Source organism: Pempheris klunzingeri, chromosome 5 (assembly GCF_042242105.1).
Source record: "Pempheris klunzingeri isolate RE-2024b chromosome 5, fPemKlu1.hap1, whole genome shotgun sequence".
In the NCBI taxonomy this organism is placed as follows: domain Eukaryota; kingdom Metazoa; phylum Chordata; class Actinopteri; order Acropomatiformes; family Pempheridae; genus Pempheris; species Pempheris klunzingeri.
In genome coordinates, this window is record NC_092016.1 from 8,678,575 (window position 1) to 8,692,228 (window position 13,654).

The 13,654-nt window shown below is 39.6% G+C and overlaps 1 protein-coding gene across 1 annotated transcript in view; it reads left to right on the forward strand.

Moving 5' to 3' along the window:
- Positions 1 to 13,654, forward strand: part of LOC139200932 (A disintegrin and metalloproteinase with thrombospondin motifs 20) — a 77,916-nt gene that overhangs the window by 46,317 nt on the left and 17,945 nt on the right. Inside the window, exons 22-28 of the mRNA XM_070830113.1 lie at positions 184 to 354; positions 1,327 to 1,446; positions 2,954 to 3,061; positions 4,675 to 4,839; positions 5,463 to 5,732; positions 7,888 to 8,049; positions 8,385 to 8,561. Coding sequence (XP_070686214.1) covers positions 184 to 354; positions 1,327 to 1,446; positions 2,954 to 3,061; positions 4,675 to 4,839; positions 5,463 to 5,732; positions 7,888 to 8,049; positions 8,385 to 8,561 — 1,173 coding nt within the window. The remainder of the gene's footprint in view (positions 1 to 183; positions 355 to 1,326; positions 1,447 to 2,953; positions 3,062 to 4,674; positions 4,840 to 5,462; positions 5,733 to 7,887; positions 8,050 to 8,384; positions 8,562 to 13,654) is intronic.

Consider the following 13,654-nt stretch of genomic DNA (forward strand, 5'->3'; position numbering starts at 1 on the left):
TTACACATGCACACACACACAACTTACAAAAGCAGCGTGAAGGGGAGGTGTACTCATAGCCATTTTGGAATGGAAATGTCTGAAGTCCACAAACACACTTTGAGGCACACTTTCATATAACGTACTTTTTCTCTACCTTTTCCATCATCTTGCCACACCCTACCACACCCGTTTTCTTTGCAGTGCCTAGTGACTTGTGGGAAGGGGATGAGGCACAGACAAGTGTCCTGCAGCATGGGATCAGGGGAGGAAAAGCTGAGCGAGCACTTCTGCAACCCATCCAGCAAACCTGCCGCTGTGGGGAGCTGTGAGCTGCCCGAGTGTGCGTCCTGGCAGGTTGGCGTATGGGGAGCGGTGAGTCCTGCACACACACACACACACACACACATGCATGCACACACAGATTAGACAGAGACACACTGGGGCAAGGTGACTTGATGCAATGTTTGACTGACGAAATGGGTTTCATGTGTGGCTCGCTGCCCGGCAGTTTGACTCGTATCTGTTACTCTGTGTGTGTGTGTGTGTGTGCACACACGCGTGTGTGGTCACAGAGAGAATGTTGTGTGCAGGAGTGATGGTGTATGTTTCAAGTTTGTGTGGGTGTGTGTGTATGTGTAACCTGATATATCGCCAAGTTACGGAGGAGTGTGCTCTGACTCCAGCTGCCATTTCCTCCGTGGTGCTTTCACTTTGCCCTCATATCCTGTCAGACTAAACCTGACCCACATTGTGCACACACACACACACAAACTCACAGAAAAATACACACCTTCCTATGCATTAAAATTTCCAAATGTGTCTGTATAGATTTATCCCTGTTAGGGTAAGACACAGACTGAATGAAACATGTATGAATGGGCGTCTTTGGCCATTCATAGTCTAGTTTATACATGTAGATCTAATTCCCTCCCACACGTGTTTGTATGAAGTCAGATAGTGGTATTTACAGAGCTGGAATATATTGGCTTGTTAATGCCTGTGTAATTATAATTTGCTGCTCAAATAAACCTATCCTGTGGCACTTCCTCTGCTCACATGTTGTACCTGAATGTGGTCGGATTGCCTCATATGTGAGTTAAGAATTGGGTAAAGGGTCGAGCTGAGACTGGGGGTGTGTATGTGAACGCATGTGTCCATATGTCTGTGTGTGTGTGTGTCAGAGTCTGACCCAGGCTCTGCTGAGCTGAACTTTGACTGAGGCCCCGTCTTAGATATCAACCTTGACATACTTCGATAGAGTTTGAGATAACTTGCGGTTGAATGGGCTTCTCTCTTCTTGTGTTTATGTGTGTGTGTATGTATGTGTGTGATTTTGTCTTTCAGTGTGCGGTGACCTGTGGCCATGGCTACCAGATGAGAGCTGTTAGGTGTGTGTCCGGGGATTACGGTGACACAGTAGATGACAGAGAGTGCAATGCTGCAGCGAGGCCCAGAGATAGTCAGGTAAAACAAACTAAAAAAAACTGTTAATACCTGCTCACACACTCTCTAAACTGACTCATCCTTATTTGTTGGTAGTTACGCAACATTAAGTGAGTGCTAGGTCAGTAAAATTGTGGGTCATTCAACCAAAACAATGAGACACCAAAGTGCTTCATAGAGCTGAGCAGGACTGTAGAGTGATAATTCTCAGTGGGTTTCAGTATGAGTGACCCCTTTCAAATTACACATAATCCTTTTTGTTGTCAATATAAATTTGTTGATTAGTGCAGCTTTAAATCTCACTAGATTAAAGTATAAATTAAGTACAATATGATTTACAATATAATATATATATAATATATACTACTGTGGGACACTTGCAATATCCTGTGCAATACACACATATATATATTATGTGAGTATTGTTATGTGTATATATTTCATACTTTTTTCTCATATTTTGTATTTGCATTTATTTTTATATTTTGTTATATCCCTTGTTTTTGCACTAATGCTGGTCTACAGCTACATCCATTGGTTTGTTTTGCGTTATGTGTGTGTTGGCGCACAAATATTTTGTTGAATCTGCGCTAACCCTTTAAATCACCAAGTCACACAATAACACAAACATATTAATCAGTCGCTATCCTTTAATTTTTGCCTAAGCAGTTTAGATGGCTTAGAAGGCCAGCTCAACTCTCAACTCCCATTCCTTGTGAGAAATGACTTAAACTAGGCACAGTAGCTCTACAACCAAGCATGACTCAGTAACTGCTCGATTTATTTATTTATTTTTGTTTCATTCAGAATCTGAATCCACTGGATCATTTAGGTGAAATTGGACAGCTCATTGACTGACCTCATTCAGTCAGCAAAGGAGAGCTCTTCCCAATCATCTTCTGATTGGTTAAAAGCAGATCTAAAATATATATCCTTGATCTTTACTCTTTGACTCCTAAATCAAGCTTGTGACCTTCACTGCAAACTTCAGTGAAGCAAAACTTGTGACATGGTTAACATCAGCGGCCTCTTTAAATATTTGCCAGCTCTGCTTTGTTTTGACCCGACGTCCATGTCGAGGTGGACAAAGGCCATAAGGCTGCAGCACACTTCACCTGAGTGGTTTAAGTGTGTACCTTACGGGCTCTTAGACATGATGGACACTGAAGGCAGAGCGTTGAACTGATGACCTTTCAGTCTCCAGATGGGTGACCTGGCTCAGCTGTTGGAATTGAGGTTACCGCAATATGGACAGACATTGTATGCTGGTCTAAAAGCTTTGGGAAATGGAAATGAACAATAAAAGAGCTTTTTACAGCAGGAGACATCCTCAACCAATGTCTAAATAACCTTTCAGGACGACTTAAGCTATCAGAGCACCACACGTACTGGATCTTTGCATCCAAGTTAGCAATTGAAATGTGTTCAGAAATATTTTTGGCATATTTACTGGCACTGCCTCAATGTAGCGATGTATGACTCACAATAATGAAGCATTTTACTGCATATGTGTGTTTTGTCTTTATAGGACTGTGAGATGCCGGCATGTCCATGGGCTTCTCCAGCACAGAGCACACCGCGTCCTGACAACTCAGCTCAGCTCCTCACCCAGTGGAGATATGGCTCCTGGACTGCGGTAAGGATACAAATGGTGTTTATTGGGTCTATCAGAGCACATTACAGTCGGTATGTTTACCTTATGCAGTCCAAAGAATGTACAAGAGCAATGCGGTTTTTGTTGAATGGTAAACAAATTCTTGTACTGTAGCTTGAGGAAAAATTATCTGCTGGGCTCTGGAGTCAGAATTAAACTCTGTCTTTGACAAATAATGAAGAATGAGAATACTGATGAGAAAGTTTTGTATACATATGTATGTGTGTGTGTGTTTCTGTGTGTTTAAGATGAAAACACACTCCAGTAATGATAGGTCCCCTGCGTGTGTGTTTGGAAATATAGGGTTGGCATATTAAACTTTATTGTATATCCCAACATTCCTTCAGATAGTACGTGCTGTACAGTCTCATGATCCTCTTTGGCATTGTTGTTTTTGCCCCCTGCTGCACTACGCACAAACACACACACACACACACGCGCGCACACACACAGACTCCACTGTCTGGGGCTGAGAGGCCCCTCTGTCTCTCTGATAGTTTGCATTGTTACTCGTCGCAAATGAAAACCAGATTTCATCTAAACATGAGTCTACGGTTTCTTAGATTGAACACCGTCTGTCAATCTGAAAGTCGGTGCGAGCTCACATGTCAAAGAGGCCAGCGCCAGTGTGGTCTTAGAGACACACACACATAACACACACACACACCATGTGCACACATACACATGCATACATTCCCCCGAGCAGCGGAACTGCCATCCTCTTTAGAGTGTCACTGATATGAGAGGGATATTAACATGCCTATTTGAGCTGGAGCCATTTGATTGCATTAGGGATTCATCTCCTGAGAAATGTTTACTGTGATGTCCCATTGAGATGGCAGGAGTACAGCTGGAAAGTATTAGCAGGTGAAAGCTGATCAGGGAGTCATTTCAGGACACCGGAAACGGTAGAGAGAGTCATAAATGCAATCATTTGTAATACCAGCTAAAGAATACACAATGTCAGTGTCTAAAGAAATCTTTTTGTGTCTAACAAACAAACCTGGATCCAGGTCTATTTGTCAGCTTGAGCAGAAAAATAGAAATAAAGAAGCATTTACCTTAATACAGGTTCGACAATCTATGCAATTTGTGCTTGACCAGATTATTTCTCTTAGATATGAAAAAATATTTAATCACCAGTGTTAGGGGTATGCAGAATTGTTTTTTGCACCCATTTCAATCCTTTTTTAAGAAACAAGGGGCCACTGGGTAATTTCATATTGAACATAATTGGAGTTTACCAATGCCATTTGATACTAATCAATGTGTGGGTAATTATATGCCTACCACAGGTACTATAGAAGTATAGATACATGATATATAATGCACATAATATATAGTATGCTTTCATTATCATTTTGGGTTGCTAGTTCAAAAAATTGCATGTCACAGCTTACATGGCACTTAAAACTGCTCAATTTTGTGGTGTATTTTGTAAACAGTCGGGCTCTGCCTCATGATAATTTTGGGCCAGCAAATGTAGAATGGAGTTAATGGCATCACTTGAAAAACCACATGAGACAAACATTTTTTCAAATTCCACTCAAGACAAATATTTATCTCAGCTCTGCTTGTGTCTGCATGTCCTTCAGTGCTCGGTGTCCTGTGGCAAGGGGAAGCGGGCGCGTTATGTCAGCTGCAGAGATGCCCAGGGAGGAGTGGCTGACGAATCACACTGCGCCCACCTGCCCCGCCCCCCGGAGTCCTCCGCCTGCTTCAGCCCCTGTGGCCAATGGCGTGCCGGGGAGTGGTCTCCTGTGAGTAAAACATCCAACAGTGTGTCCAATCAATACAGATGTTTCTTTCAGCAATCACTCAGTTTATTTTTCCAACAATGTTAAAATCCCATTGAAACAAAGTGGGCATTTGTTGTGATGTGAGACAGTAAAGTATTGATTTGTAAATGTCGGCATGGCAAGAGGGCCAAAACTCTTCATGATGTCACTAAAAGACCAGTGATGGGATTGGATGGATTGTTCAACTGGTTAAGGAGCCATGGGTGATCTACAGTGATACTGTCACAATCTTTAAATCATGTGTTCATTAATCAATTAAGTCCTTTTTAAATATGAAAGCCCAAATATTTCACAAAGTTCATTACATTTATGCCATATTAAGTTGATTTCTACTCCCGCTGTACCACACTTACAGACTCATGGGGCTTCACATCCCAAAGCTTCACATCATTAAGCAATAAATGGGAGCAATGAATGAAAACAACACAACAGACTGATTTAGAAGCTGGAAAATCTCCCACAAAAAGCTCACCGGAGAAATAAATGGAAGAAATCTGGGCAAATAAAAGATTAAATTACTGTTTAATTGTTGAATTCATTGATTGTTTGAGATATTGACAAGGCTCTCTCTCTCCTGTCCCCAGTGTTCAGTGACTTGTGGCGTAGGGAGAAGCACCAGACAGGTGATCTGCTCTAACTACCACGTGCCGGTGGACCAGTCTTTCTGTGACCCGGATGAGAAGCCTGCAGCAGAACAGGAGTGTAACGCTGCACCCTGCCCCACTATCTACCACCGGCAGCGCATCAATGACCAGCCTTACGGATATCCCCAGGACCCAGGGCGCCATCATGGGCACAGCAGCTGGAATGTGCCGTCATCAGACAACCAGTGGAGGACTGGACCCTGGGGCGCAGTATGTTCAGCATGTGATCTTTGTGGAAATAGAATATTTAGTCTTGGGGTAGATTCATTTCAGAAATTTCAATTTGACCGAATTTGCACATTGCATTGCATTTTCATGTACAGAAAACCAGTTAAGTTCCTCTCATGCTGCTCAATTAATATTCTTTATGAACAAAACGTAACTTCCATTATGAAGCCAATGAAGAACTTAAAGTTTTTTGTGTATGGCCAGCATTGTACGTAGTGTATGCAACGTGCTGTCATGACAGCCCGTGGGTGTCTGTCTGTAAACACATTCTTGTGAACACATTAACTTGGAGGTAGCAGATGTTTTCATTTCGCAGGGCGGAGGGCCATACATGGAAAAGAGCTTTACAAACAGCACCAAGGGACAGATTGCAATGCATGCTAAGGACTGTAGAGTGTATGGCGTGTCGGTGTATGTGCAGACATTCAGAACTCTGTAACAAAGAAAAATTCAAGGTAGAGTCACGCGCGTCAACAAACCCAAATTGTTCGGGGCAGCTCAGGCTCTTTATTCTCTTTAAAGTCCTTGGCCTTGAATCAAATTATCCAAAAAAGCAAGCTTTTTTACCAGACACGTTTACCCATGTCTGGTATTTTCACATCTGTATGGAATCTGCTTATGCCAAGATAAGTGCACTGGTGCAATTGAGGTTGTGTCTGCTGTATGTAATTTAGTTTGCATAGCACTATTTATTGGCATCCATTTTGCCATGAAATCACCCTTGTGCGCCCAAGCCAACCTTATCACAAACACTAGCACAAAGTGTTTTTTTTTCATGGTGGAGGTGCAAACTAGACCTTAACAGAAATGCATAGGTAGTGTTTAAGTAATAGTTCTTAATGGGTAATATCATCCACAACCACTTGTAAGATGCACAAAGGTCTTCATTAGCTGGTCGTCTGGTAGCTGTAATATATATAGAATGTTCTCTTTCACGCTGCCTTTGTGCTTATATTTGCATTAATGAGTTCACCTAAGTGTATGCCCAGTTTCATGAGCATAGAGTGCCATGTGTTGTTTTATAGAGATAACCAAGGGTAATTGACAAAAGTGGTCAGTTTTGAACTAAAATGCCAACATTTTGCAAGTCAGATAACAGATGGCTATTACTCCATCAAAACAGTTGCTTGTTTTAGTGGTTTTTTAGTGGTTGTTTTACTGTGAAACTCTATTTTAGAGATCAATTCAATATTAGAAGGAATATTTGAGGGCAAATGTTTTGTAGGGTTTTATCCACTTTTTCTAAAAAGCCATGAGAAGAACATTGTTCTCTTCTCTAAGCCCCCCCGACAGAGCCATTCATCAGCAGACTGTTCAGTCTCACATAATGAAGCTGACTGGAAGAACTGCTGTCCAGACTCATACTGTGCTGTCCTCCCTCACAAACAGAGAGCACTGAACGTACTCACTTCCATTGACAGTGTGGATGTGTCATTTTAATTGGATGCAGAGTGTACCTAGTGCTCTGTTCAAGGCTGTTTTGTTCAGTGTTTGAGATACTCCTGCATGGACTGATGTTTTTTCCATCTTTGGTTTGGTTTGAACGGTGCAGCTGGGGTTTGTCTTGATGAGACTCAGTTAAACTCAGCATAAAACGTTGTGTACAGTTTATGTATTTGTGTGCATGTGTATGTGCCCCCGCATTTTGCTGAAAGGACCAAATTTTAATAAGTGGAATCTGTAAAGTTTTGACCATTCTGTCACTATGCTTTTAGATATTCTTAAACTTAAGTTTTTGTGAGTAGCCATAGCATGAGCTTATTTTTGTCACATAATTGAACAGCAGTGAAGTATAAAAGATAAATTCTCATAAACATATCTACAAGTACTGAGTAAAGTCTTAAGTTTTACAATATTTTACCACAGTTAAGGATCATAACATGTACAAATGTATATGCTCACCCCAATTATCCCAATTATCTAACTAAGAAATGGTGTGTAATTGCTCATGCTTATACTATTATATTGTCACTCTGAAGCGTCAATGAAATAAGTAAATCTACAGTTCGAACAAATAATCAAGATGATCAACTTAATCCAACAGATTATGATCCTTAGTTCATGATCATTGGTTAGGCAGACATTGGTTGTGTGTGCATGTGTCGTGGTCGTCAGTGACACTCTGTGTGCTCTGCAGTGCTCCAGTACCTGTGCAGGAGGCTTCCAGAGGCGAGTGGTGGTCTGTCAGGATGCTGATGGACGCAGCAACAACTACTGTGAGGAGAAGGTGAAACCTGCTGAGTCTAAGAGCTGCGACTCTGGGCCCTGCCCTCTGTGGAACTACGGCGTCTGGGGAGAGGTGAGTTTATATTTAGAGTACGAAACACAGTTTTTGTCACACTCTTCCACTCACCTTATTATACCTAACCTAACCTAACGTCTCTGTTTTATCCTCATTGTCCGTTATGTCTTGTGTGTCTGTCTGTTTGTTTCTGTCTCATCACTTAATCTACAAAAAACATGCATTTGTCAAATCTCAGTCTAAAAGAACTGTTGGATAGGGTAGTTAGGTCAAAGGACAAATGCCCCACTGAAGCACATTATAAGATACATAATTATTATACATCATAGAATAATATGATCATATGACATATTAAGCATTACATTGTATTCATTTTTCTTTGCTAACCTCAGTGCACGCAGACCTGTGGTGGTGGAAGGAGGACTCGTCTGGTGGTTTGTCAAAGACCCAACGGCCAGAGGCTCAACGACTACAACTGTGACATCCTGGACAAGCCGCCCGACATGGAGCAGTGCAACCTGCAGCCCTGCCCAGGCTCTGCCTCCTGGCACCGCCGCCCATGGAAGCCGGTACGATAGTATTAACTCCTCTTCCTCCAACACTTATCTTCCTCACTGAGGACACGTCACTGTGAGTAGGCATGGTGTGTGTGTGCTAAAATGACTTCAGACCAGTGTTCTGAGTGTGTGTTTTAGCCCAAAACTGTAGGAGATTCTGAAGTGAGCGCTGGGTATCTGGCACCACTGTTGGCTAGCCAGCTCCAGCCCACCCAGATGGGCCCTGCAGTGGCATGGTGCCGATTAGAATCAAGAAAAAATACACAAAAACACATTGCTGCTCCACTCAAGGGATCATTAAAAACACATGGATCCCATTTTGAGCCAAGGCTCCAAATTAAAACCTATAAATCAGGACAGTGTTGTCCAACAATGCCATATATTTGTAGAGGCGTAACTCTCGAAAATATTTATTTCATATATGAGGCGTGAAGTAAATGTTCTTTGTTGTTATTGCTGTCTTCACCCTGTATCTGAAGTACACAAGTGTATATTTGTGTATAAGAGTTAATATTATGACCTTTATTGAACAGCAACAAATGACTGTCAGTGTATTTTGTATATGTATCTTTGTACAGTATGATTTTGTTTTTCAAGTAGCTAGTTTTCGTTACTGAATAATTACTGAAAAAATATATTTAATATTTTTGCTGGTGCTCTTGGTCAGACCTCTCATATTGTTTGTACAGAGGAAAATATTTTCAAAACATGTTTAATTCGTATTTTTGATAATGTTTTTTTTTTTTACTTCATCTCTGTTAGGGTAAACTCTTTTAAATTGTCACAATAGCAATAAAGGCCTTAAAACAAAACTCACAAATTAATCCTAAGAACAATATCCAAAAAGGACATTTAAAGTAAGTGCCTTGAAATGCAGAATGATTAAAAAATAAATATTATAGGTAAGAATTTATCCTAAAAGTCTAATTATTTTATTTTTCAGTAAGGTGTATTGTCCAGTGTATGATGTAGTCTATGTCACATAGGAAAACAGGCATAAATGCTTACAAGTTACGTTGTAATTACCATTCGTACGTCTTTCATCACCTGGTTCTTCACTTTATATGCGATAGTTTTTGCGATTTGTCACAAAAACAATGGGTTTCTAAAATGAATCATCTTATGTGTTGATTGTAATGATGGGAACTTCCGTCACATCTGTGAAAGGAGGTTCAAACCTGCAAACAGCCGCATGAACAAAAACAACAACTTTGCAATGCAGTTTATACAAGAAGGTCGTCATGATACGGTGCTATTATATTCTTACATTACATAATGGTGCATTGTCGATATCGTGAAGACAGACTTTGATCATATTACAGTGAATTTATGAATGAATTTATGTATTCAGTTAATTGTAGGCAGCAGCAGTGCAGCTTGTTGAACATAAAACTGTCAGTGCAGTAGATGGAGTTAATCACTGAGCTTCAGCTTTCATCAGTGTCCACAAATCAAACTAAAGCACACAGATACCTCCTTATAAAGCTATGGTCATTTGTTGCTGTGTCTCTTTATTCCTTTGGCCAGTTTTTGTATCTTCTGAAGGATTTTTTTTTTTCAAATTAAACTTATTTATTTGTTTACAATAGATGATTAATGTTGCAGCTTTACTGTTTTGTTCCAGTTTAGTTTGATGTAACACTTGACTTGAATTATTTGTCATTATACACACGTCACCTGAACATTACTGGTTGGGTTTTTTACTGTATGCAAAAAGAATACCTGCATGCCACTTAAGTCGGTGTCTGCAGTCACGTGACCTGATCAGTAATAGGAGATCAACATGCAATGCTTGTTGTACTGAAAAACTTTTTTTTTCTACTTGAAATGAGTCACATAAAGTTTCAGAATCTAGGGCCAGCTTTGTGTCTAATAAGGACTTAAAATATTATGCCACTGGGAACGTCATAAAGTGATCTGAGCAACTGAACACCAGCTACAAATCTTGTTTTTGTCTTTAGTGGTTTAACCCATCACCTTACCGCAGATGTGTACTCCAGGTTGTCAGTGTGCCATGACATCACTGATAGGTGCGTTAGGTTTACAGGTTCGATGACGGACATATGCAAATGACATCTTAGTTACTTATCTAGCCAAACGTATCGCTCTACTTTTTCCATATACAGTGTGAGAATATGTTGAACTCTGAGTCAAACACTCTCTGACTCTTTGGTGCTTGTGCAGTCTCGCAGATTTAGACTCCTACACACAATTGGTGACCAGTTTTATAATGTGACATGTAAGCACCCTAAATCATGTTTTGGCTAAGACAACATAAAATTATCATGACACATATTTCAAGTGAAGTGTTGCAGTTTGGTCTGTATTTATGTCGTTGTCCTCTCAGTGAGGATGTCTGCAGTCCCTCGGTCTTTGTCTCTTTGCTTCTCTCGCTGTGTGTGTCGGTCTCAGCCACGACTCCCACTACAACCAAGACTCCTCAGCCATGGCAGTTTCACTCCCATACCAGTTTTTTTTTTTTTTAACCCTGTGGTGCAGAGTTGCCATACTCCAGGGAGCAGCTCTGCTTTATTTTGCCTATGTTCGTTCGTTGTTGTTCTTTTTGCTATTTATTTCATTCACCTGCAAAAATACTTAAACATGTTGAATTAGCTTTTTCCCATTGTAAAGATTATTAAAGAAACATAACTGTGAAATTCGTGTTGTTTCTCAATGCAGTATTTTACTGACAAAACAAAATACAGCACTGTATAACTTCAGTAACTGCTTTGTACTGTTGAGGAAGAGCACAATTTATGTTATGGTTAGAACATAAATAGGTTATAAACATGTATAAATCCTACAGATGTCTCTTTAAGGAACAGACTTTTAAAAGATGGGAAAACAAAATGAGACAGAACTGCAAAATAGTAAAACTTGAAAATATATAGTTTAATGCCTTAACAGGGGAACACATTTGCTAGACACAGCAGTTGTTCTTTCATATTCAATAGCTCCATTCACACTAATATGCAATACATGTGCAACATGTTTATGCAGTATATACTGTGTAGGTGAGGTACTGTAAACAACTCATCGAAAGGATTCGACTTTTGTAGGTCATTATGTAGTATTTTGGTATTTGACCCTCAATTGACTTCACTGTTTAGCTGCCTATTTCAGTAATCCTTATATAATTAAGTCTTTGGGGGCATACTTAATTTGTTCCTATAGTATCTGTGGTACTGCACATACCTCTGCATAATGTAGTGTAAAAACACTGCAGGCTGCACTGCACTGCTTTTCCTTTTATGCTTTTTAACATTTTATTTTGTAACCCCCCAGGAGAAAACACGCACAGTCCAAATCAAACTTTGGCACTGGATGGCACATCTGTTTACCATTGCATTAATGGAGCTCTCTGTAATGCATTTGGCAGGAGACTGTCAGAGTATTACTTTTACTACAACAATAATTGGTATTAATTCATGCTGGCAAAGGTTGTTAGTGTTGAGGAGATCCAAAAGCAAGCCCTGGATAGCCAGTATTTACAGAAAGCTGATTGAATTATGTATTTGATAGCCCAGCTCTCTTTAGAGGAGGCTATTCTGTGAAGGAAAACACACATTAAAATAGCTTTAAAAAGCACCTGTGTGAGAAGTTATATCAGGCAGCATTTTCCAAAAAAGTAAACACTTACCATAGCATAAACCATAGGCTTCAAGTAACTCAAAATAGACCATATCACTAGATTTCACAAGGGAAACCTATAATTAACAAACTGCAGTGAATCATTTATTTGACTTGGCTCTATATAAGCAAATAAGGAAAAGCAACAGTGCGGCCTATGTGCAGCATCAAGAGCTGATCAAAATGACTGAACTAAAATTAATCTAAATCTAAGACTAACTTTGTTTATCAAATTACCAATCATGTATTACAGGAAACAGGAAAAATTTGCTGTTTTTAATCTTTTAGTCATTTCTTAGATTCAAAAATGTAATAATGTCCGAGTGACATGGTTAATACTTAGAAGCTGATGCTAAATGGTCGTTATGTATTACATAAAATTGTCAAAATATTCCTTATGGTGTCTTACCTTATGAAATTGGCCTCTTCTACTGGTAGTATCCCAAAAATATCTTTATAGGCTCAATAAAAAACACCTTCATTTTTTCATAAATTAAATCCTTGTTAAAATTTCTCTTTAACTATCAGTTATATTCTTATGAAAATATATCTTGCACATGTTCTATATTCTCCCAAAAGATCTCACATTATTGCATACTGTCTAATTCCTTCTGATGAGTGTAGTTTACACATTTATTACCCCTCAGATCATTATTTGTAAGGCATTTGTTAGTTAAGCCATTTTCTTCAATGTGAAATGTTTTAATCTACGTTCCTGGAAATAGACCTCAAGACTTGTTAACACTGAAATGGCTTTATTAATTGACGCGTACTATCATCTTGACAATATTTACAAATGTGCATTTGTGGAAAATATCTAATCAAGGAGTGTAATATTTTATGTTGGCTTTCAAAAGAAGGACAATGATGCCCAAAAGCAATTTTACCATTTTAATTTAATTTTCTAAATCTACCTCCAAAATAATCTGCCTCCATATTTCGCCCTTAACCATTTCTAATCTTGCAGTGGCAGCTTCAGAAGCTCTAGATGAATGATTGTCAAAGCTATATTCATTTTCCAAACACAGGTCTTCAAAAACACATTCGTTATATATAAAGAAGAAAAGACACAAAGCAATTACCACATTTATTGCACAAATTAGGTTTGCAGACACACAGTTCAGCATAAACTATCAGGAATGTAAATATCATTAACTAATGTTAATAACCTTAAGAGCAAAGTCTAAGTCAAATGTGTGCAAGCAGCAACAATAAGACTGTGTGTGATAAACTGCACCATTCTAGTAATTTATGCCTGTTTGTTGCTAACAAAAACATACCGTTTCCTGTGGAGGGTGGGTTTCCCATGGAGGGGGATCGCAGTTGAGCGTCTGTGAACTAATCATGCTGCTTCAAATGAAATCCACATGCAGAGCATTGAAATACTTGACTTCGGTCTGAGGCCAGTGGGCAAAACACTCTCCATACCTGTCGCCCTTGGGGTCAGTCGGTCGTGACATCATTTGGCTTATGTT